At 47.9% G+C, this 25,391-nt stretch overlaps 1 protein-coding gene across 2 annotated transcripts in view; it reads right to left on the bottom strand.

The window, feature by feature from the left end:
* Positions 1-25,391, bottom strand: part of STRC (stereocilin) — a 146,630-nt gene that overhangs the window by 39,738 nt on the left and 81,501 nt on the right. Inside the window, exons 17-21 of one of the 2 annotated variants that reach the window (XM_063925879.1) lie at positions 18,559-18,702; positions 11,321-11,379; positions 9,235-9,358; positions 9,058-9,149; positions 5,865-6,000 (exon numbers count right to left, since the gene is read on the bottom strand). In XM_063925879.1, the coding sequence (XP_063781949.1) occupies positions 5,865-6,000; positions 9,058-9,149; positions 9,235-9,358; positions 11,321-11,379; positions 18,559-18,702 (555 nt within the window). The remainder of the gene's footprint in view (positions 1-5,864; positions 6,001-9,057; positions 9,150-9,234; positions 9,359-11,320; positions 11,380-18,558; positions 18,703-25,391) is intronic. The other variant, XM_063925880.1, reaches the window with a different exon arrangement.

The following is a 25,391-nucleotide window of genomic DNA, read 5'->3' as shown; positions in this document are numbered from 1 at the left end:
GTGTCTTTCTGCCCAGAGGAGGATTTTTGTTACCTCTAACATTGCAGCCCTGCTCTTCGTTCACCCTGCCTGTTTATGTAGGACACTGCTGTGATATTGTCCGACTGAACGTGAATGGCTCGATCTTGCAGAAGATGTGCCGCTTGGAGAAGGCCGTTGTATATGGCCCTTAGTTCCAGAATGTTTATTGGAAGGACAGATTCCTGACTTGACCACCTTCCTTGGAAGTTTTCCCCTTGGGTGACTGCTCCCCAAGCTCTGTGGCTTGCATCCGTAGTTAGAAGAATCCAATTCTGAATTCCGAACCTGCGGCCCTCGAGCAGGTGAGAAGTTTGCAGCCACCAGAGGAGTGAAATTCTGGCTTTCGGTGACAGGCGTATCCGCTGGTGCATGTGAAGATGTGATCCCGAGCACTTGTCCAGGAGATCTAGCTGGAAGAACCTTGCATGGAATCTTCCGTACTGTAGAGCCTCATAGGAGGCTACCATCTTCCCCAGAAGGTGAATGCACTGATGAACCGATACCCGGGCTGGACGCAAGACATCCCGGACCATTGATTGGATCACCAACGCTTTCTCCAGTGGTAGAAACACCCTCTGCACTTCCGTGTCGAGTATCATCCCCAGGAAGGGCAGTCTCCTTGTCGGTTCCAAATGTGACTTTTGAAGGTTCCGGATCCACCCTTGATCCCGGAGTAGTTGAGTTGAGAGTGCAATACTCTGCGACAGCTTCTCCTTAGAAGATGCTTTTATCAGCAGACAGTCCAGACATGGAATTATGTTCACTCCCTGTTTGCGGAGGAGGAGCATCATCTCCGCCATGACCTTGGTGAACACCCTCGGTGCTGTGGAGAGGCCGAATGGTAATGTCTGGAACTGATAGTGACAGTCCTGTAGTGCAAACCGTAGACAGGCCTGGTGAGGCGGCCAGATCGGAATGTGAAGGTACGCATCCTTGATATCCAGGGATACTAGGAATTTCCCCTCCTCCAGACCTGAGATCACTGCTCTCAGAGACTCCATCTTGAATTGAAAAACCCTCAAGTAAGGGTTCAATGACTTCAGGTTCAAAATAGCCCTTACCGAACCGTCCGGTTTCGGTACCACAAACAGGTTTGAGTAATAACCCTTGGTTATTAGGTGAGGTGGAACTGGAACAATGACATTTGTTCATACCAATTTTTGAATGGCTTCCTGTAGGATAGCACTTTCTGTCAGTGAAACTGGTAAGCCTGATTTGAAGAATCTGTGAGGTGGGAGTTCCTGAAACCCCAGTCTGTACCCCTGGGCAACAATATCTGTCACCCAGGGATCCAGGCATGATGACGCCCAGACGTGACTGAAATATTTTAGTCTCGCTCCCACCTGTCCGATCTCCAGGCTGGGAGGTCCACCGTCATGCTGAAGATTTTGAGGAAGCAGAACCTGGTTTCTGTTCCTGGGAACCTGGTGGCGCAGGTTTTCTAGATTTTGCCCTATCGCCTCTAAAAAAGGTGGGGGGAGGTTTGGATTTTTAAAATTTTGCGGTCCTAAAGGACTGCAGTGAAGGCGTAGGATAAGATTTCCTAGCCGGTGCTGCTGCAGAGGGAAGAAATGTTGACTTACCCGCAGTCGCCGTGGAAATCCATGCATCCAATGCGTCCCCAAATAGTGCCTGACCTGTGAAGGGTAGGTTCTCCACACTTTTCTTGGATTCTGCAGCCGCAGTCCATTGGTGTAGCCAGAGTCCTCTGCGTGCCGATACTGCCATGGAAGTAGCCCTCGCATTAAGCAGGCCAAGGTCCTTCATGGCCTCCACCATGAAACCTGCAGAATCCTGTATGTGACGTAAAAATAAGTCAATGTCACTCCTATCCATAGTATCTAAGTCCTCTAGTAAAGTGCCTGACCATTTTACTATGGCTTTAGAAATCCAGGCACAGGCAATAGTGGGCCTTAAGGCCACGCCTGTAGCTGCGTATAGTGATTTGAGCGTAGTCTCAATTTTGTGGTCAGCCAGCTTCTTTAAGGCGGTTGAACCAGGGACAGGTAAAACCACCTTTTTAGACAACCTAGATACAGAAGCGTCTACTATAGGCGGGTTTTCCCACTTCTTCCTATCCCATTCACGGAAAGGGAAAGCAATGAGAATTCTTTAAGGGATTAGGAATTTTTTCTCTGGGTTTTCCCAGGATTTTTCAAATAAGGAGTTTAACTCCTTGGAAGCCGGGAAGGTGAGCGAGGATTTCTTATTTACTGTAAAATAAGATTCCCTTCCGGCTCAGGTACCTTCTCCGTAATATGCAAAACATCCCTAATGGCTTCAATCATGAGCTGCACCCCTTTAGCAAGGGATGCATCTTCCCCCTGCATATCCCCATCACCGTCCCCTGTATCAGAGTCGGTATCAGTGTCAGCTTGCATTATCTGGGCTTTTGCGGGCATGTAGGTGGGCTCTTAGACGAAGTAGTGGGAGCTGAAAACTTCAAACGCTCTACAGATTTTCTCAAAAAACTGCGTCTCTTTCTCAGTATGTGACATCCTATTTGAAATCTGGGATATCATTCCCCTTAAAGAATCAACCCATGGGGGTTCGGATTCAGAAGGCTGAGACAGCATATTGCAGTCCTGAGTACATGGGATAGACTCCTCAGGAGAAGATAAACACTCTGCAGCACAGGACACAGAGTCCTTAGACATGGTAATGTGTGTAACACACACAGGAAAATGTCAGACACAGTTTCCCCCAGAGTACCTTCAGAGAGTCACAGAGTATAAGGAGCCAGCCACACAGCGCCCCTGTAGGCAGTTATTATGATAAAAGCCTGGCGCAGACTAACTACCCTTAATAGGGTAATTAGTACTAGTATCACACTCCCCCCGTCTATAACACCCTGGTACCACGGAGGTATGCTGGAGTTATGTGGAGGGCAGCGCTCCCTGTCAGTGTTCTTTCCTATGTATCTGCAGGGAGAAAATGGTGCTGGTGAGTGCTGGATCCGCTTTGAGAGGAAGCCCCGCCCCTAGCAATGGCGTGCGGCTTCCCGCACTAATTGTTTATACTGGCCTGAGGTGTTTGTTGTAGCTAAGTGACCAGTTTAGGGTGAATTGTGCATGCTCAGGACACCCCTCAAAGCGCTTACACAAAGTGTTGCTGAGCTGTACGGAGCGCAGCCTTCCAGAGCTGCGCTCCCACCCTTGTGTCGCCATACCTGCCGGCGACACGCTATCCAGGATGCCGGCGCTGTACTCACCACACTTCTTTCTTCTGGCTCTGTTAGGGGGTGGCAGCTGTGCTGCAGGAGTGAGCGGTCGCCTCGTGGGCTTGCGATCAGCACCCTCAGGAGCTCAGTGTCCTGTCAGCGGAGATAGAGAACCATTAACTCTTCAGGAAGTTGGTTTCTACTCCCCCCCCTAAGTCCCACGAAGCAGGGAGGCTGTTGCCAGCAGCCTTCCTGTACCTAACAACTCTTAGAAAATAAAACTAGAAAAACTCCTAGGAGCTTCCCTAGCTGTGACCGGGCACATTTTCTAAACTGAGTCTGGTAGGAGGGGCATAGAGGGAGGGGCCAGCCCACACTATTAAACTCTTAAAGTGCCAGTGGCTCCCAAAGGACCTATCTATATCCTATGGTACTAAATTGGACCCCAGCATCCTCTAGCACGTAAGAGAAATTAACATTTGCTACAGAGAGGTGTCTTTCTAGAAGCACTGGGATGGGGAACCCTTCAAAATGTTGCTAGGGGCCCACAAAGTTCTGGGTACGCCCCTGCCCCATACACCTTAATCCAGTGCTAATGACAATATCACCCGGTAAACATGCAGAAGCATTTCTTTCTGTGGATACTGTAACATTCCATTTGTGTGAAATAAAGGGGTAGTTTACAGCACTTTAGATAATTCTCATATGAAAGCAGGGGTATATTTGTATAGAAATTGTCCCAGTTAATTCTTCAATCCTAATATTTATCACTTTACTTTTACTTGTTCATTTATAAAGCCCTAGCAAATGCCTATTTATATATGTGATATTTATGTGGTGTTCTGTCCAGGTACAGAGACTTCTGCATGTGTAGACATAGAGGGTCATTCCGACCCGTTCGTATGCAGCGGTTATTCGCTGCAGTGCGAACGCGTCGGGACTGCGGCTGCGCGGCACTCGCAATGTGCACGTGCGTCGTTGCCCGGCGACGGTGGCCGCCGGGCAGCGACGCCGCCGGCCCAGAATGTGATCGCAGCGGCGATCGCATGAAGACTGACTGACAGGCGGGAGGCGTTCTGGGGTGTCAACTGACCGTTTTCAAGGCGTGGTGAGGCGAATGCAGGCGGATCCAGGTGTTTGGAGGGCGGATGTCTGACGTCAATCCCGGGACCTTCGTCGCTGGATCCGTCGCACAGGGTAAGTAACTCTTACCCTGGTCTTGTTTTGCAGGAACCTTTTTTAGCATAGCAGGGCTGCACAAGCGGTCGCAGCTCTGCTATGCTAAAATACACTCCCCCATAGGCGGCGTCTAGTTGATCGCACGGGCAGCAAAAAGTTGGTACGTGCGATCAGCTTTGAATGAGGGCCATACTCCCAACACTTGCAAATAGCTGACATTCATGACTGAATTCATAGACTCAGCTTTAGTTTACACCTATATACACATTTACACCTACTGTAGCGATGGTTCTGGTTTTAACATCCAATGTTTGCAGCCATCTAATGGTAAACATTTGATGGTGTAGCGATAGTCCCATCCCAGGCTACCATACTGCTGAGGGTTGTGCATGCGTAATCAGGACATTTTTTGCACATGCGCTAATCATGTGATATTTTTCTTCAATCAAATTCTTTTGATGTAATGGTCAGTTACCATCGCATTGAAAGATTTGATGGGGGAAGCCCAGCCATCATTTGATGGTGTCCATCCCTACTTACCACTCAATGGCAAAAATACCTCAAAGCTAAACAAATCTACTTGATGTTTTAAATCTGCACATGTGTCCGAGATGCGCTGTGCATGTGTCCTGATGGTGTGACCATTAGTAACCCCCTCGCGTTCCAACGGCGCACTAGCCCAAAAGGGGTGTGTGGTCTTGTCAAAATGGGTGTGGCCTCACCAAAAGTGGCGTGGAGTCCTCCGCTTGTGCCACTGTGGGGGTGTGGCCTAGTGGGAAGCCCCTGTTTTCATCACTCTAGGGGTGTACGGGGGATGCTGGGCTTCTCCTGCAGACTTGTAGGACAGCACTCAACTCCTACACTATGACAGGAGCTAGTGCTGCACATAATGTCACAGTGAAGCACCCAGCTCAGTGCACTGAGTAACATCCTGCACTTTGTTGTCACCACCCACAGTGATGCCAATGCTAATGGTTACTGCCGGGGAAATCAGTTAAGAATTACATTGAGATTCATAGTCATTCCCGGTTAGTGAGTGGGGGGGGGGGGGGGGGGCTTTCATCGGCAGCTGTGTGGACAGGTGTGTTGGGCGTGTGCCTTTGTCTGGGATTGCATTGTAAGGCGCAGTTCCACTAGTACCAGTGGCCATATACAGTTGGACATTTTTAGCAACCATAGGGTTGCTCTAATGTCCGATGGTGCAGCCCAATGTCCACTCAATGTGTGAGTATTTGTGCATCACAGTGGATTACAGTGGTATCTGGTGTGCATCTCAGTAGACAGCCCATTGGCTTTGGCATTAGCATAATTTGCAGTAGCAGCTGCGACTTGCTACTGCATTGGCATCCATGTCTGAATCAGGCCTAAGTGACTATACAAGCCAAGCAAACACTATTTTGAGAGAAATGACAGGGTGGGAGAAAGGAGAACTGGGCGTATAAGGGGTCAAGAATTAAAAAATAAGGGTTCCTCTAGGAACAACCAGAAATGTAAGTGTTCTTACCAAGACGTGAAGAGCTCTTTCAGCTAGGATGGATTTTTTATAAGGCTGGAGCTCCATGAAACCTTTTGGATGTTTATGTGCATGTTCCAGGAACAGCTTCACTGAGTCATTGGAAAGTCTGTCAATCAGCTTCACTCTGGAGAAACAGGAGAATAAGAGAGTTATAATGTTGTCCTGGCTGTAAAGTGTATTGTACCTTCACACTCACAATTTACAATAATAACATTACAGCCACACAATGGGGGTCATTCCGAGTTGTTCGCTCGCTAGCAGATTTTAGCAGCATTGCACATGCTAGGCCGCCGCCCTCTGGGAGTGTATCTTAGTTTTAGAAATTTCTTAGCAGTTTCTGAGTAGCTCCAGACCTACTCACAGATTGCGATCAGCTCAGGCCGTTTCGTTCCTGGTTTGACGTCACACACACGCCCAGCGTTCGGCCAGACACTTCCACGTTTTTTCCTGGCACGCCTGCGTTTTTCCGCACACTCCCAGAAAACGGCCAGTTACCGCCCAGAAACAGCCACTTCCTGTCAATTACACTCCGATCACTTCAATGATGAAAATTCTTCGTTCGGACGTGAGTAAATCTACTAAGTTTTGTGCTAAAATACTTAGCGCATGCGCACTGCGTACCATGCACATGCGCAATTTTGCCTTAATCGCTCCGTTGCGAAAATCGGCAACGAGCGAACAACTCGGAATGACCCCCAATAGCAGCTACATTTTTTACGGTGGATCACTAATTCCATAATTTGTACTATCTTTGAATTTATTTGGAACATAAATGATAGACAGTATACCATGCACCAGTCATGGCAATTTTAACGTAGAGACACACTGGGCAGCAGTCCAGTGCCCCACAATTCTAGGGGCCTTCGAGCAGGGGTGGGTGGTCGTTACACAATCAGAGTGGCTAGGCAGCATTCTCTACCTGCCTCCCAGCCTGCAGCCAGACAGTGAATGGCTGTCAGAATGTTGAATGGTGGATGGCTACCACTGGCGTATCTATAATGGGTGCAGTGTGTGCGGTGCACACGGGCCACTAGGTCCAGAGGGGGCCCACACCGCACACATTTCTTCTATACTTACCTTTCCGGCATCCATCGGCGACTGTGTGTGGGCCCCCTCCTCTCCCGTAGCCGTCACCGCCGCTGCTAGCACACTGAGCGCTAGAGACTCTGGCACAGTGCCAGAGTCTATAGCGCATGCTCAGGACTCCGGAAAAATGGTGCGGCGGCCATTTTTCGGAGTCCTGCACATGTGCTGCAGTAGACTCTGGCACTGTGCCAGAGTCTCAGCGCTGAGAGCGCTAGCAGCGGCGGTGATGGCTACAGGAGAGAAGGGGGCCCACACACGGAGTCTGCACATGGGTCCCCTCCTCTCTAGAAACGCCACTGGCTACTGCGCATGTGTCTAAATCACACCGTGAATGTGTCCTGATTGTGCCTGTGCAGAGTCGCAGGTGTAATTTCAGGCGCATGCAAGGAGAAGTGTACTGAAAATGTAGTGAGTGTTCCTGGGCGGTAACAGAGAGGTTGTCACGTCTAGCAAAGTTTGAGGATCCGGCAGCTGAGATTTGCCCGAGGAGGTAGCAGGCTGTGAATGAACCAGATGAGGGGGCTGGATATAGTTCCTTCGCATGGGACAGGGAGCAATGAAAAATGAAGGCGGGGTGAAAGTCAATGGAAAGTATTTATTATGTACAGGGCTGAGGTAAGGAACCGAGGCTGGAGCACGATGGTTAAAGACGTGGCTGGAGGTGAAGAACTGTGGACTGTGATTTGAAAGACGAGACTGTAGATGATGAACTGTGGAACTGTGGATGGTGGTTGAAGACGTGGCTGGAGACAAGGACTGTGGACTGTGGTTTGGAAAACTAAGCTGAAGGTAATCTGCAGGCTATGGTCGGTGGTACAAAGGCGTGGCTGGTGAAAGAGATCTGTGGAGTGTGGTTTGAAAGACGAGACAGAAGATCCGGGGCCGACTGTGCCCAAAGAGTCTTACTGGACCGGGTTTTCCAGGAGCGCTTCCACAGGCAGTAGCAGGCTAGAAACGGCAGGGCTGCAGCAGCAACAGAGAACCGACCAAGCAGGATCAGGAGGAACCAGAATACAGCAGGAATCCTTGGAGCACAGGCTAAAGCACCTACAACAGGGTTGTAACTTGAAGCACTGGCGTCCCTGTCCTAAACCAGCCCCCTTTTATAGGGAGAGCTTCCCCTGGATTGGCTGGAAGAAACAGGAAACAGGAACTATGCTTAAAACTTGGTCTCCAACATGGCGGCGCCCAGTAATGCAGACCTTTTTGCAAAGCCACATTGCTCACTGCCCCAGGTCTCCTAGCAACGGCTCAGCAAGAGCGACTCGTTGTAGCGGCGTCCCGCCGCCACGAGCGGACCCCCTCACCGCCGCTACTGCTGCCCACGGATCCGGCGCAGCAGCCCACCTCCGCCGCTGCCTGCACAATGCCAAGGAAGCCAGCCCCGCGGCCCCAGTGTACCAGTAAGACTCCGGAAGCTGACAGAGGTGTCATAGCACACATGCAGAGATGGACTGCCTTATGGGCGTGTTTTGGGAGTGTCACAGGCGTGTTGGCGATGTGGTCGTGTACACAGATGCTGGATCGCTCACATAGAAGGCCATTCACGGATGGAGACACTGCACCTGCCATAGGCTATGGAAGTTTTGATGATGCGACCAATGGTGACATCTAAGGTAATAATACATGTACGGACACTCAGAGTTGGAGTCTCCAAGATGGCTGTTTGTAACAGAATGCTGAATGTTAATAATGTGTTGGTGGGTTATTTGTTATGTGTTCTCTATTACAATTATTTTCCACAATTGGACTATTACAGGTCCCAGTAGACGGAGCCGCAGTCTGCAGCCCTGAAGCCATTGTCATCTCTCCAGCCATGTGTGATCCCCTAACAATAAGAGCGTTTGCACATGATGGTATAAAACGCGTGGGTTACCATTATGCCATTTCAGAAGTTACCCTCAAGGAAGCCTAAACTAAATCTTATCACCAAAGTGTATTTTATAGATTCTGTATCTCTCAAATGACAAAACCAACTATTTAGAATTGTGGCTTCTGGTCCCTGAAATATCAGTGTACTTGGTACAAGTCTGTTGTATACATTCCTTCAGCCTTTACACATGCATGTCATGCATACAGAGAGAAAAGCACTTGCGGGAGATCTGTGATAAACTCAGGTCCCATCCAGCCTGTGTCTTCCCAAGAGAGCTCAAGTCGCTTCTGAATTTCCTCAAAGATGCACTTCCTCTATAAAATAAAAACAAAGCGATCTTAACAGATGAAACCCCTAAACGTTAAACTTACTTGCTTTTTATCAAACACTAGTTCTTACAAGACTTTTGCGTAGACCACTAGGGATCCCTTGAAGATACTTAACCACATCTCTAATTTCTGAAAGGGTGTTGAGTTGCTGCAGGTTGTCACATTCGATCCCATTAGCCAGAGTCCCTAGGGTGCTATTCATATGAAAAGTAAATGAATCAAAGTTACTGTCATCCTACGTCCTATTTGATTGTAGATTATACAAAGGAAATACATTGGGGTATATTTACTAAGGTCCCGATTTTGACCGAGATGATGTTTTTTCTTCAAAGTGTCATCTCTGGAATTTACTAAACTCAAATCACGGCAGTGATGAGGGCATTCGTAATATTTTGGAAGTCCTAGGAAAAAATTACGAATCAATACACCATCGGTCAAATACGCCAGCAATTTGGTAGAAATCGGTAATTTACTAAAAAGTGCAAATCACAAACACTGCCGACAATAGCCAAACACTGCCGTGCTGAAATACAATTCGTGAAAAAGTGCTAAAAAAAAAACAGACCTGCTTTTTTTCCCCGTGTTTGGATAGGCATCCACGGATCCATGAGATCCGTGCATGTTTATCAGTGGGAAGGGGATGGGAAAGTGTTTTTTTTTTTTTTAAATGCGTGGGGTCCCCCCTCCTAAGCAAAACCAGCCGAAAGTAACCTCACTGCTGACCGCAAAGTTCCCACCATTGGTTACAATGGAGCGCATAGGCGCTACATTGTAACATTGCCGTGTGCTGCCTGACATACACTACAGGAGCACACAGCCAATCAGGAGGGTGCCACAACGTGGCACTCCCTGATTGGCTGATGGAACCGTCTTAGACATAAGTCAGAGGGGGTTCCTGGCATTCGGGGAAAGGGGTCCCATGTGAAAACATGGGGCCCCTTTCAGTGCGAGGTCGGGTGTCCGTTTTTTTATTTTGCAAAGTACCTGGATTACAAATGGATTAAAAGAGGAGCCATCTACACTGGATTTTGTGAGTATAATTTTTTCAACAGGTACACCATGGATTCTACATGGAGAAGAGGACCGACCCTCGTGTGAACATAGGTAAGTATGTGTATATGGAGGTGTGGATGTATGTATTAAAGTTTTACTTTCAAGGTGTGTGTCTTATGTTTTTATTGGGGTATTTTTTTAGTAGTAGTACTACAGGTACCAGCGGGCCCGGTTTTCCTCCGCATGCTGGTACTTGTGGTTCTCCAAGTACCAGCTTGCGGGGGAGGCTTGCTGGGACTTGTAGTACTGCTACTAAAAACAATATTCATTTTTTGACAAAAAGGCTATCAGCCTCCCATCCGCAGCCCTTGGATGGGGGGGGACAGCCTCGGGCTTCACCCCTGGTCCTTGGGTGGCTGGAGGGGGGGGACCCCTTGATTGAAGGGGTCCCCACTCCTCCAGGGTACCCCGGCCAGGGGTGACTAGTTGGTTATGTAATGCCAGGGCCGCAGGGACCTAGATAAAAGTGTCCCCCGGCTGTGGCATTATGTATCTGGCTAGTGGAGCCCGGTGCTGGTTTCAGAAATATGGGGGACCCCTACGCTTTTTGTCCCCCGTATTTTTGGAACCAGGACCAGGCGCAGAGCCCGGTGCTGGTTGTTTAAATATGGGGGAACCCCTGAGATTTTTTTCCCCATATTTTTTCAACCAGGACCGGCTCAAAGAGCCCGAGGCTGGTTTGGCTTAGGAGGGGGGACCCCACGCAATTTTTTTAAATTTATTTTAACACTGATTTCATTTTTTAAAAAGCTGCACAATGAAGCCCAGCACGGATCTCTCAGATCCGGCCGAGATTCATTGTATTAAAGTCGGCAGTGTTTTACAAGTCACTCACGTAAAACACTGCCAAAAAAAACGAATGACATCGACATCGGTAAATCCGAAAATGCAGAATACGACAGCTTAGTAAATTAGTCGTAATAAATTAAAAAAGTTGCAACTTTACACTTTCGATGTCATTCGTGATTGAACTTTGACCTCAAACGGGAAAATACGAATTTTAGTAAATATACCCCACTGAGTCTTGCGATCTCACTCTTAAGAAAATGCAATGTTTAGTGCTCTACCTGGAGGCTGTCCTGTCACATTACACACTGACTTACAGGATTGTGTTCTTGGTCAGGTTTGCACCAGCCTGAATCTTCCTCCAGAGGAATTGGGTCTGTGAAAGATATAAAACTACAATGACATTGCACTTAGGCCCTCATTTCGAGTTGTTCGCTCGCTAGCCGCTTTTCGCAGCAGTGCACACGCTAAGCCGCCGCCCTCTGGGAGTGAATCTTAGCTTAGCAGAATTGCGAACGAAAGATTTGTAAAATTGCGAATATAAATTTCTTAGCAGACTTGCTCTGCCACTGCGAGCAGTTCAGTCAGTTTCGTTCCTGGTTTGACGTCACAAACACACTTAGCGTTCGCCTAGCCACTCCCCCGTTTCTCCAGCCACTCCCGCGTTTTTCCTAGAAACGGCAGCGTTTTTTCACACACACCCATAAAACGGCCAGTTTCCGCCCAGAAACACCCACTTCCTGTCAATCACACTCCGATCACCAGAACGAAGAAAAATCCTCGTAATGCCGTGAGTAAAATACCAAACTTCTTAGCAAATTTACTTGACGCAGCCGCAGTGCGAACATTGCACATGCGCAGTTAGCGGAAAATCGCACAGATGCAAAGGAAAATAACGAGCGAACAACTCGGAATGAGGGCCTTAGCCCTTTTGCTTTAGTTTCACTGTAACCCTAAATGCATCCAAGATAATACAGGTAAGGGTTAACTAATACCCCTTTCATACCAAAAACTGCAGGTCTTACCCGGGAATACGGTCCCTGGATCATGCAGGGACATTCCCGGGTAAGGCGCCTTGCATACCGCAGTCAGCAGCCCGGCATATTGCCGGGTTGCTGATGTCAGCGGTGACGCGGCGGGGCGACGCTAGAGAGCACCTGATCTCCAAGCACCGCCTGTATATAGAGAGTGAACGGGAGCCGGGGGAAAACATTGACCTGGCTCCCGTTCACACCGCACAGTGAGCCGGGTTGAACACAGGTTCAACCCTGCTCAAGAGCAGGGTTGAAATACCGGGTCACTGCACCCGGTATTTCAACCCCGGCACCCTTTCATACCGCACCTGAACACGGGTTATGCGTGTTCATGTGTCAAAAACCTGTGTTCAGAGATGCTGGTGTGAAAGGGGTATTACAATGGGGATATGACTGTTTAACATGTCCATTACCCTTAAGAGAGGGCAAAAATTATAATCATACATCTCAAATTACTATATACTACAGTAGAGTGTTCACTTTAGTGACCAGAGCCCTGTCCCCTCTGTATTCCCCACATAATTATGTAATCTGAGTACTGTTGTTATCAGGGCCGTAACTACGTGTGTCCCAGGTGTGCCTGGCACACAGCGCAGTTACCCTGAGGGCGCAACGGGCAGCGACATGTAATGAGTCAAATTGACTCATTACATAATATCTATAATGGGTGCACACGGGCCACTGGGTCCAGAGGGGGCCCACACTGCACACATTTCTTCTATACTTACCTTTCCGGCATCCATCGGCGAATGTGTGTGGGCCCCCTCCTCTCCCGTAGCTGTCACCGCCGCTGCTAGTACACTGAGCGCTAGAGACTCTGGCACAGTGCCAGAGTCTATAGCGCATGCTCAGGACTCCGGAAAAATGGTGCGGCGGCCATTTTTTCGGAGTCCTGCGCATGTGCTGCAGTAGACTCTGGCACTGTGCCAGAGTCTCAGCGCTGAGAGCGCTAGCAGCGTCGGTGACAGCTACGAGAGAGGAGGGGGCCCACACACGGAGTCTACACATGGGTCCCCTCCTCTCTAGAAACGCCACTGGCTACTGCGCATGTGTCTAAATCACACTGTGAATGTGTCCTGATTGTGCTCATTACATGCCGCCTCTGCTGTGTGCGCCGCAGCCGCGCTGATGAGGAGAGAGCAGCGCCGGAGGCAGCGGAGAAGGAGGAGGCTGTGAATGCTGGGATGCGGTTCCTCCATCCCAGCATTCACAGAAGCGCCGGGCAGCCAATACGGAAGGAGAGGGGACAGCTGCGGCGGTGCTACTACCAATTACATAGCGCTGCTGCGGCTCCAGTCCCCCTCCCTCCTCCTCCTTCTCCGCTGCATCCGGAGCTGCCAGCACGAGGGGCCTCACTGCCAGCAGGGAGAGATGGTAAGTATATCTCTCTGTTTCTCTCTCTCTCTCTTTATTTCTCTATCCTGTCTGCCGTAATGTGTAAAAAGGGGGACTGGCTGCCATAATGTGTAAAAGGGGGACGCTGTCTGCCGCAATGTGTAATAAGGGGGACGCTGTCTGCCGCAATGTGTAAAAAAGGAGACGCTGTCTGCCGTAATGTGTAAAAAGGGGCACGCTGTCTGCCGTAATGTGTAAAAAGGGGACACTGTCTGCCGTAATGTGTAAAAAGGGGGACGCTGTCTGTCGCAATGTGTAAAAAGGTGACGCTGTCTGCCGTAATGTGTAAAAAGGGGACTCTGTCTGCCGTAATGTGTAAAAAAGCTGACGCTGTCTGCCTTAATGTGTAAAAAAGGGGACGCTGTCTGCCGTAATGTGTAAAAAAGGGGACGCTGTCTGCCGTAATGTGTAAAAAGGGGATGCTGTCTGCCGTAATGTGTAAAAAAGGGACGCTGTCTGCCATAATGTGTAAAAAGGGGGACTGTCTGCTGTAATGTGTAAAAGGGGCTCTACCTGGTGTAGTGGCGCTACTGTGCAGCGTAATTTGAATAATGGAGACTACTGTGCACCGTAGTATGAATTGGTATTATTTTGTGGCCACGCCCCTTCCCCATGAAGCCACGCCCTATATATTTTCGCGTGCCTACGGCGCGCACTGCCCCTATCTTGCATGGGGGGGGCAATGCCATTTCTTGCACACAGCGCTAAAATGCCTAGTTACGGCACTGGTTGTTATTATTATGTATATACTGTATGAAAGCTATGTTCTTTTCTGTACTATTCCATTCCATGTTTGCCTACTGTAGTTTACCACCTCTCCATTTAGTCCCGCCCTCTCCTTACAGATTCAAGAGTCCATGTATTATCTCCCCATTCTGCCCACTTCACTAGGAAGTGGCCGGTAGGCGGGACATCTGGTAACTCTCCCGGGGTGCAGGGGATTACCCTATACATTTGTAACAACTTCTGGGAGAATAGGCAACTATGGCCCTCATTCCGAGTTGTTCGCTCGCTAGCTGCTTTTAGCAGCATTGCACACGCTAGGCCGCCGCCCTCTGGGAGTGTATCTTAGCAGAATAGCGAACGAAAGATTAGCAGAACTGCTACTAAATAATTCCCTGCAGTTTCTGAGTAGCTCCACACCTACTACTATACTGCGATCACCTCAGTCCATTTAGTTCCTGGTTTGACGTCACAAACACGCCCTGCGTTCAGCCAGACACTCCTGCGTTTTTACCTGGCACGACTGCGTTTTTTAGCACACACCCTGAAAATGGCCAGTTTACGCCCAGAAACACCCACTTCCTGTCAATCACACTACGATCACTCGAGCGATGAAAAAATGTCGGTCGAGCTTGTGTAAATCTACAAAGTTTTGTATGAAAGTACTTAGCACATGCACGCTGCGTACCATGTGCATGCGCATTTTTGCCGTTTTTTCACTTGTTTTCTGCACTGCAAAAATCGGCAGCGAGCGATCAATTCGGATTGACCACCTATGTTCCATACTTGTGCAAATTGTCATGTGTTATCCCTATCTACAGCACTGCAGAACACTTAATAATAAAATAATAATAATAATAATAATAATAATAATATACAAATGTAATATACCACAGAGTGTGATTTGAGTTATAAATACTGTACAATTATGTATTGTCCTTTTCATGATAATACATGTTTGGATGTACTGTATCCATTTCATTACTCCGTGCTACCATAGAAACAAGCTGAAGAGAGACCAGTGACTATTTCAAGAAGTTGTATTTTTCTCCAGTGATAGCAGAGACTTCTAAAAGCACCCTGGCAGCAAGATTGCTGGTAACATTATTGGGCTATGGGGTTGATTCTGAGTCGGACACTGACATGGTTGCGTCTTTTGCCACACGCTGCGTGTTTATGCTGATGCCGCTACAAAGCCTTTCCCTGGTGCAGATCCGTGTGTCTGAATATGCAAGGACATAGATTCCCATAGTCAGCATCTGCAGACACTGAAATACTGCTTGGTGCATCTTTAAACGCATCATCGGTCGCACCATGGAAACTTTACCAGCCCTGCAGCAGGTGCAGATTCTCTGTCTGAGTATGGCCTCCTATGTGAGCACTCAACGGCTTTCACCCACCTCCCTGTTTTTGTCTGGGAACTGCCCTTATATATCGTGATAAAGCTAAATATTTATCTTATAACATTCACTATATGTGGGTAAGAGACTCAGTACGCAATTGGCGTATGGGGTACCGTAAGGGTACGCAATTAGCGTAGCAGATGCTTAGCCGTGGTCTAGACGCACATGCGGCACGCTCGCTCACAGCTTAACGCTTGGTGTCGAACACGCTATAGGCGGCCGACTACCGTAATGATAAGCTACTAGCGTAGCGGACGCTGTGACCGCGAGGGGAACACGAGCGGCGCAGACGCTCACAGGATGACACTCAGTAAACCTTGTATGCAACACACTATGATTGAGTTTGTATTGTAAACCTTACAACTGAAATACTGCAGCGATATAACGCTGCTTAACCTTGCTAGTGTAAATGCTGTTTGAGCGATTAAGTCGCTCTGAATACCCTCTGCAATGTAATAAACACACAATACCTTGCTAAGGCTCCAAAACCTTTACTAACAGGATTAAGTTATATTAAATATATTTGACAATTCATACACTACAAGCTAACATCAATATCTAACAAAATAACTACACATATACAATATACAACAGTTTAACAATAACAGAGAGAGAGAGAGAGTATGGCAAATACAGAGAATAAGTTGGTTACAGAGAGTACTTACACACATGGGAATGAATCGCAGGCGCAATCTGGATATCCAGCTCCCAGTTAATCAGTGATGAAAACCGTTGTGGAGAGAAGAGTCTTGTGTCCCCAAGTCTATTGCAAACTATATTTATTTACTAGCTCAAGACATACTACAATAGATACTGTTGTGCCCTCTTTCCATTGGTTAGGGGGTGGGACATGTACTGCACCTGGGATCATTGGTTAGTTCAAGAAGTGGGCGCTGGCTAGGACTTTTTAGTATTCTAAATTCCTCTCTTGGTTGTATTGGGGAAACCTATTGTTTGGATCTTCCAAACAAACTCTGTCTCTGTGCTTTGTTTACCCTCTGGTCACCTCTTTCAGTTGAGACAATGACATCTCAGCACTCATTATTCTGGAGAGAAACCTGGACCTATTCATAAACAAAGGTATAAGCCCTCTTCATAGAATCTCAAAGCTTAGTGTAAGTAAGGCTATTTGTTTTCGGTCTGTGTGAAAGAGGTGACTGAATTCCAGTCCCCCACCCTGCATTTGTGTAATTTATTCTGAATGTAATTAATCTTATGTTCTACTTCTGTGCATAACCATGAGCAGGAACTATGCGAATCCCTCCCAACTGTAATAGACACAACACTTCTTCAATACCCCACAGCTGGACACCAAATACTACCCTCCAACCTTTATCTGAACCCTCCCAGCATGTAAAGGAGAATTTCTCAGGTCCAAGAACCGTTTTAAACTTACCATACTTGCTGACATTATTAAGGGGAATATTAACTATAAAATGCATTATATTGGTTAAATATGTAGCGATCGAGTCGCTCGCTAGTCGCACACAAACACCGCCGTAAATACCCATCTCCCTGCGCAGGCGACGTCAGAGCGTCCCCTACGCGACCTGAGGGGATGCGTACGCACGGGGGGGTCGGTGCGCGAGCAGCGGGCACGTGCATTGGGGTTAGTACAAGGCATCATAGGTCGCTATATTTTTCGACTTTGACAATCGGTATAGTGCGTGACTCTGCATTAGGACCTATTGTCTTTTAACAATAAACACGTGGAAACTGCTTGTTTTTCAGATTTATTGTGTAGTTTAAGTTTCAGTGGTTTGTATCAAACAAGTAACATAGAGGATCTCGCTATATTCTCCTGCATTCAGGGGTTAAAGTGGGATGGGACGGGGTGGAACTGAGTTCCACTACCTGTAATGGTAGGTGGAACTAGTTCCACCTCCTCATTGCCCTGCACAGTAATTCCAACAGAAAAGTCCACCCCACTATCTATGTCAATAGATGATACGGGCGGCACTAGCGCTTCCTCTGGTGCTGGCGGCTTCATAGTCCTCCTCCACCTATAAACTGCCCCTCCTGGTACATGGACAGGATGGGAGGGGTGTACTATTGTGTGACCAAGCCCCATCCTTGTGAGACCAATATCTCTTTACAAAGTATGGGAGGTAGGGCACTAATTTATGTTGAAAACCCTAGCACTGGCTCTGGATACTCCTAATGGGAGGGAAGGGGGGTAGGTGGCAGAGAAAATGAGTTCCACCACCTCCCCAGAGCACTTTAAGCCCTGCCTGCATTACTTAAGTGCCGGAATTTGCTCATCAGAAAAGCGCTGTTTCCATGGGGACGGCCATTTTGTGCAGACTGAGAATATATAAATACATTTTATGCCAAAAAAATACTATAATTGGGCATAGGTGATAGTAGGATTTGGTTGTTAGTACTTTTGTACAGTAGATGAGATGCTTGGTGCAGATTGAACAATGGGGGTAATTCAGACCTGATCGTAGCAGCAAAACCATGTGCACTGCAGGGGGGGGGGGCAGATGTAACATGTGCGGGGAGAGTTAGATTTGGGTGGGGTGTGTTCAAACTGAAATCTAAATTGCAGTGTAAAAATAAAGCAGGCAGTGTTTACTCTGCACAGAAACAAAATAACCCACCCAAATCTAATTCTCTCTGCACATGTTACATCTGCCACACCTGCAGTGCACATGGTTTTGCCCAACAGCTAACAAATCTGCTGCTGCGATCAGGTCTGAATAACCCCCTATACCTTGTGGCACATACATGTGCAGACCACTGCCATGCATGTGCAAACTATGGCTAGCATTAGCTACCATGGACTCCACCACTGATGTTCACCATCGGTGACCTCCCGTCAGCAGTAAAACTAAATAATTATAATACCAGCAGGATGTTGGGTCTATCCTATCATACTTCAAGTGTTACAAAAGTAAATGATTGTCTTTTAATGCATATATTGTTACTGTAATGCTATATAAAGGCACCCTCAACAGAATACTTGGCTTTGTCATTTTCACCAAAAGAACACTGTACCTGCTGAGGCATCCAGGCCAGTTCTCCATACAGACTCATGTTCTTCAGCAGTATCTGTGTGTCCAGGTGCAACAGTTTCAATGGCGCAAAGGGCAGAAGACATGAGAACTGCTCGGGCCATAGTTCAACATCGTGGATATATTTCTACATGAACAGGAAAAAAACCAAACCAGATAACGATATTTGTGATTGGCCAGTCTCTATTACATATGGCACCTTTGTGTGCGTGACACTTATTATTTTCCTCAGAGTGTGATTGGAAATATTGTCTGTCACATTGTAACACAGAATCCCAAAAAGGTTCCCGCAGGATGAGGCCCCAGCTCGTACAATAATATCGTACTGTAAGACAAACTCTGGACTGGTCTGTGACACTAGGTACTTTAGTGCTTCTAGGGCCTGATTCATTAAGGACTGCAAATGCAAAGCTGCTCGCAGCGGCTTTGCATTTGCAGTCCTTAGCAATGCAAATGCAGGAGGAGGTACTTACCACCTCCTACCTGCATTTGTGATCGCGAATCAGATGAACATCGCAACCATCGGTTTCGATGTTCATCTGCGACGGCAAGCTTAGTAAGCTTCAGCTTACTTCAGTTTACTTCGGCACACATGCGCAGATGGGTTCTGCACGTGCGCAGGACTCAATCAGTAGGGATCTGCAAAGAGGATCGCGGAAGTGATCCGTAATGAATCAGGCCCCTACACAGTAACAAGAAAAATGCTGATGCACACTTTAAGCACTAAGAATACTGACTCTTACAATTAGCACAGATTTGTCCAAAAATGTGGACCCATCCACGGCATCCAGGTGAACTTCATTAGATGGGTCCCTAACATCCATAATACGAAACACTTTATTTATATACATTTATACAAGTCTTACTTTTAAATAGAGCCCATTCTAATATGTATTCTAATATGTAGTCAGCAACGCAGGAACCTGTACTAATTAAAAACACCTAAGGGTAGATGGGAAGGGTAAATTAAAGCGCTTCACCTTGAAGTGTACAATAAATACACAAATATAATGCGTTAGTATTAGGGATGTTAGGGACCCATGCAGGGGTGCCAACATATTTTTAGGTTGGGGTGCAAGATATAATTTATTTCTCTTACGTCCTAGAGGATGCTGGGATCCACATTAGTACCATGGGGTATAGACGGGTCCCTTGGGAGCCATGGGCACTTTAAGAGTTTAATGTAGTGTGGGCTGGCTCCTCCCTCTATGCCCCTCCTAGGAGACTCAGTTTAGAAAATTAGGGGAGCTCCTAGGGGCTTTTCTAGTTTTATTATTTTTTTAAGAGCTGTTAGGTACAGGGAGGCTGCTGGTAATAGCCCCCTGCTTCGTGGGACTTAGGGGGGGGGAGTAGGATCCAACCCTTGAGGTTAATGGCTCCTATCTCCGCTAACAGGACACTGAGCTCCTGAGGATGTTGATCGCAAGCCCCCGAGGCGACCGCTTGTTCCTGCAGCACTGCCGCCACCGCCTAACAGAGCCAGAAGATGCGGTAGTGAGTATGAAGCCGGCGGGAATGGCGGCACAAGGGTGGGAGCGCAGCGCTAATGCTGTGCTCCGGAGGGCTCAGAGGTACAGTTGTGCGGCGCTGTGAGGGGCGCCCTGGGCCAGCGCTATACCCTAACACTGGTCATCTGAGCTAACAGGGGCTAATCCCACTGTTAGCAACAAGCACACCTCAGGCCAGTATAAAATAACAAATGCGGGAAGACGCGCCATTACAGGGGGCTGGGCTTCTCCTCAGAGCGGATTCAGCACTCACCAGCGCCATTTTCTCCCTGCAGATCACAGCTACAGAGACGCTGACAGGGAGCGCTGCCCTCCACTTCACTCCAGTTATCCTCTGCGGGACCAGGGTGTTACAGAAAGGGGGGGGGAAGCATTATTCACTGTTAAATCTATTAAGGTTACACAGTCAGCGCCGGGCATTTATCATTATAAATGCCTACTGGGGCGCTGCGTGTGCTGGCTCCTTATACTCTGTGTCTCTCTGAAAGTACTTTGGGGGAAACTGTGTCTGACATTTTCCTGTGTGTGTGTGTGTGTGTGTGTGTGTGTGTGTGTGTGTGTGTGTGTGTGTATGTTATATACAGTATCTCACATTACCATGTCTAGGGACTCTGTATCTTGTGCTGTAGAGTGTGTGTCCTCTCCAGAGGAATCTATTCCATGTACTCAGGAATGCAATGTACAGTCTCAGCCTTCTGAATCCGAACACCCATGCGTGGCTTCTATTAAGGGAATGCTATCCCAGATTTCATCTAGGATAGCTCATAATAAGACTGAAACACAGGTTTTGAAAAGATCTGTAGAGGTTTTGTCGTATTCTGCTCCCGCTACCTCGTCCAAGACCCGTATATGTGTGTGTGTGTGTGTGTGTGTGTGTATATATATATATATATATATATATATATATATATACTGCTCAAAAAAATAAAGGGAACACTAAAATAACACATCCTAGATCTGAATGAATGAAATATTCTTATTAAATACTTTGTTCTTAACATAGTTGAATGTGCTGACAACAAAATCACACAAAAATTATCAATGGAAATCAAATTTATTAACCCATGGAGGTCTGGATTTGGAGAAACACTCAAAATTAAAGTGGAAAAACACACTACAGGCTGATTCAACTTTGATGTAATGTCCTTAAAACAAGTCAAAATGAGGCTCAGTAGTGTGTGTGGCCTCCACGTGCCTGTATGACCTCCCTACAATGCCTGGACATGCTCCTGATGAGGTGGCGGATGGTCTCCTGAGGGATCTCCTCCCAGACCTGGACTAAAGCATCCGCCAACTCCTGGACAGTCTGTGGTGCAACGTGGCGTTGGTGGATGGAGCGAGACATGATGTCCCAGATGTGCTCAATTGGATTCAGGTCTGGGGAATGGGCGGGCCAGCCCATAGCATCAATACCTTCGTCTTGCAGGAACTGCTGACACACTCCAGCCACATGAGGTCTAGCATTGTCTTGCATTAGGAGGAACCCAGGGCCAACCGCACCAGCATATGGTCTCACAAGGGGTCTGAGGATCTCATCTCGGTACCTAATGGCAGTCAGGCTACCTCTGGCGATCACATGGAGGGCTGTGCGGCCCCCCAAAGAAATGCCACCCCACACCATTACTGACCCACTGCCAAACCGGTCATGCTGGAGGATGTTGCAGGCAGCAGGACGTTCTCCTTGGCGTCTCCAGACTCTGTCACGTCTGTCACATGTGCTCAGTGAGAACCTGCTTTCATCTGTGAAGCGCACAGGGTGCCAGTGGCGAATTTGCCAATCTTGGTGTTCTCTGGCAAATGCCAAACGTCCTGCACGGTGTTGGGCTGTAAGCACAACCCCAACCTGTGGACGTCGGGCCCTCATACCACCCTCATGGAGTCTGTTTCTGATCGTTTGAGTAGACACATGCACATTTGTGGCTTGCTGGAGGTCATTTTGCAGGGCTTTGGCAGTGCTCCTCCTGTTCCTCCTTGCACAAAGGCGGAGGTAGCGGTCCTGCTGCTGGGTTGTTGGCCTCCTCCACGTCTCCTGATGTACTGGCATGTCTCCTGGTAGCGCCTCCATGCTCTGGACACTACGCTGACAGACACAGCAAACCTTCTTGCCACAGCTCGCATTTATGTGCCATCCTGGATGAGCTGCACTACCTGAGCCACTTGTGTGGGTTGTAGACTCCGTCTCATGCTACCACTAGAGTGAAAGCACCGCCATCTTTCGAAAGTAACCAAAACATCAGCCAGAAAGCATAGGAGCTGAGAAGTGGTCTGTGGTCACCACCTGCAGAACAACTCCTTTATTGGGGGTGTCTTGCTAATTGCTTATAATTTCCACCTGTTGTCTATTCCATTTGCACAACAGCATGTGAAATTGATTGTCAATCAGTGTTGCTTCCAAAGTGGACAGTTTAATTTCACAGAAGTGTGATTGACTTGGAGTTACATTGTGGGTCATTCCGAGTTGTTCGCTCGTTGCCGATTTTTGCTATATTGCGATTAGTCGCTTACTCCGCATGCGCAAGGTTCGCAGAGTGCATGCGCTTAGTTATTTTACACAAAAGTTAGGTATTTTACTCTCGGCATAACAAGGTTTTTTCATCGTTCTGGTGATCGTACTGTGATTGACAGGAAGTGGGTGTTTCTGGGCGGAAACTTTCCGTTTTCTGGGCGTGTGCGAAAAAACGCTGGTGTTTCTGGGAAAAACGCGGGAGTGTCTGAAGAAACGGGGGAGTGTCTGGGCGAACGCTGGGTGTGCTTGTGACGTCAAACCAGGAACGAAACTGACTCAACTGATCGCAATGGCTGAGTAAGTCTGGAGCTACTCAGAAACTGCTAAGAAATTTCTATTCGCAATTCTGCTAATCTTTCGTTCGCAATTCTGCTAAGCTAAGATACACTCCCAGAGGGCGGCGGCTTAGCGTGTGCAATGCTGCTAAAAGCAGCTAGTGAGCAAACAACTCGGAATGAGGGCCATTGTGTTGTTTAAGTGTTCCCTTTATTTTTTTGAGCAGTGTATATATATATATATATATTTCTAAAAAGCGTGCTCTTGCCCAATTAATGCAAGTCGACACGGATACCGACTCTGATACAGGAGACGGTGAGGGGGATATACTGGGGGGTGAGGCATCCCTTGCTAAGGGGGTGTAACTCATGATTGAGGCTATTAGGGACATTTTACACATTACTAATAAGGTACCTGAGCAAGTAGAGGAGGCTTACTTTACTGACAATAAGAAATCCTCCCTTACATTCCCTGCGTCTAAGGAACTAAAAGCATTGTTTGAAAAATCCTGGGAAAACCCAGAGAAGAAATTCCAGATCCCTAAAAGGGTACTCATTGCTTTTCCTTTCCCTGAGGAGAATAGGAAAATGTGGTAGACGCTTCTGTTTCTAGGTTGTCTAAGAAAGTGGTTTTGCCTGTCCCTGGGTCCACCACTTTAAAAGAGCCGGCCGACCACAAGATTGAGACTACACTCAAATCTTTATACACAGGAAATGGCTTAGCTTTAAGACCCACTATTGCTTGTGCATGGCTTTCTAAAGCCATAGTAAAGTGGTCAGGTACTTTACTAGAGGAATTAGATTCTATGAATAGAAGTGACATTGAATTGTTTTTACGTCACATACAGGATTCTGCAGGTTTCATGGTGGAAGCCATGAAAGACTTTGGACATCTGAACGCGAGGGCTTCTTCCATGGCTGTCTTGGCACGCAGGGGGCTCTGACTGCGCCAATGGTCTGTGGATGCGGAATCCAAGAAGAGTGTGGAGAATCTGCCCTTCACAGGTCAGGCTCTGTTTGGGGAAGCGATAGATGTGTGGATTTCCACGGCAACTGCGGGTAAGTCAACTTTTCTTCCCTCTGCTACTCCACTGACTAGGAAATCATCCTACATCTGCGATGCAGTCCTTTCGGACCGCTAAAGTTAAAAAGTCCAAATCCCCCTCCACTTTTTTTAGAGGTGGTCGGGGGAACTCCCGAAAACCTGCACCTGCAGGTTCCCAGGAACAGAAACCAGAAACCAAAATTCTCGGCATGACGGTGGACATCCCAGCCTGGAGATCGGGCAGGTGGGAGCAAGACTAAGAAATTTCAGTCATGTCTGGGTGTCCTCATGCCTGGATCCCTGGGTACAAGATATTGTTACCCAGGGGTACAGACTGGAGTTTCAAGAACTCCCACCTCACAGATTCTTTAAATCAGGCTTGCCAGCTTCGCTGACAAAAAGTGCTATCCTACAGGAAGCCATTCAAAAATTGCTAAGGTCAAATGTCATTGTTCCAGTTCCACCTCTCCTACAAGACAAGGGTTATTACTCAAACCTGTTTGTGGTGCCGAAACCGGACAGTTCGGTAAGACCGATTTTAAACCTAAAGTAATTGAACCCCTACTTAAGGGAATTCAGATCCAAGATGGGATCTCTGAGAGCGGTGATCTCATGTCTGGAGGAGGGGGAATTCCTGGTATCCATGGATAGCAAGGATGCGCACCTTCACATCCCAATCAGGCCGCCTCACCAGGCTTAGCTCAGATATGCGCTGCTGGACTGTCACTATCAGTTCCAGGCACTGCCGTTTGGCCTCTCCACGGCACCGAGAGTGTTCTCCAAGGTAATGGCGGAGATTATGCTTCTCCTCCGCAAGCAGGGTGTGAACATCATTCCATATCTGGACGATCTACTAATAAAAGCATCCTCCAGGGAAAAGCTATTACAGAGTATTGCTCTCTCAACCCAACTGCTCCAGGATCATGGATGGATCCTGAACCTTCCAGTCAAATTTGGAGCCGACAAGGAGGCTGTCCTTCCTGGGGATGATCCTCTAGGACGTAAGAGAAAATAGGATTTTAATTACCTACCGGTAAATCCTTTTCTCGTAGTCCGTAGAGGATGCTGGGGTCCACATTAGTACCATGGTGATGTACCAAAGCTCCCAGTACGGGAGGGAGAGCACGGAGGCTCCTGCAGAACCGACTGACCAAACTTTAGGTCCTCAGAGGCCAAAGTATCGAACTTGTAGAACTTAGCAAACGTGTTTGATAGTGATGAGCGGGTTCGGTTTCTCGGAAACCGAACCCCCCCGAACTTCACGCTTTTTACACGGGTCCGAGGCAGACTCGGATCTTCCCGCCTTGCTCGGTTAACCCGAGCGCGCCCGAACGTCATCATCCCGCTGTCGGATTCTCGCGAGGCTCGGATTCTATCGCGAGACTCGGATTCTATATAAGGAGCCGCGCGTCGCCGCCATTTTCACACGTGCATTGAGATTGATAGGGAGAGGATGTGGCTGGCGTCCTCTCCGTTTAGAGT

This window comes from Pseudophryne corroboree, chromosome 6, assembly GCF_028390025.1.
Source record: "Pseudophryne corroboree isolate aPseCor3 chromosome 6, aPseCor3.hap2, whole genome shotgun sequence".
NCBI lineage: Eukaryota > Metazoa > Chordata > Amphibia > Anura > Myobatrachidae > Pseudophryne > Pseudophryne corroboree.
The sequence above is the reverse complement of the archived record's forward strand: the minus strand, read 5'-3'. Positions and strand labels throughout refer to the sequence as shown.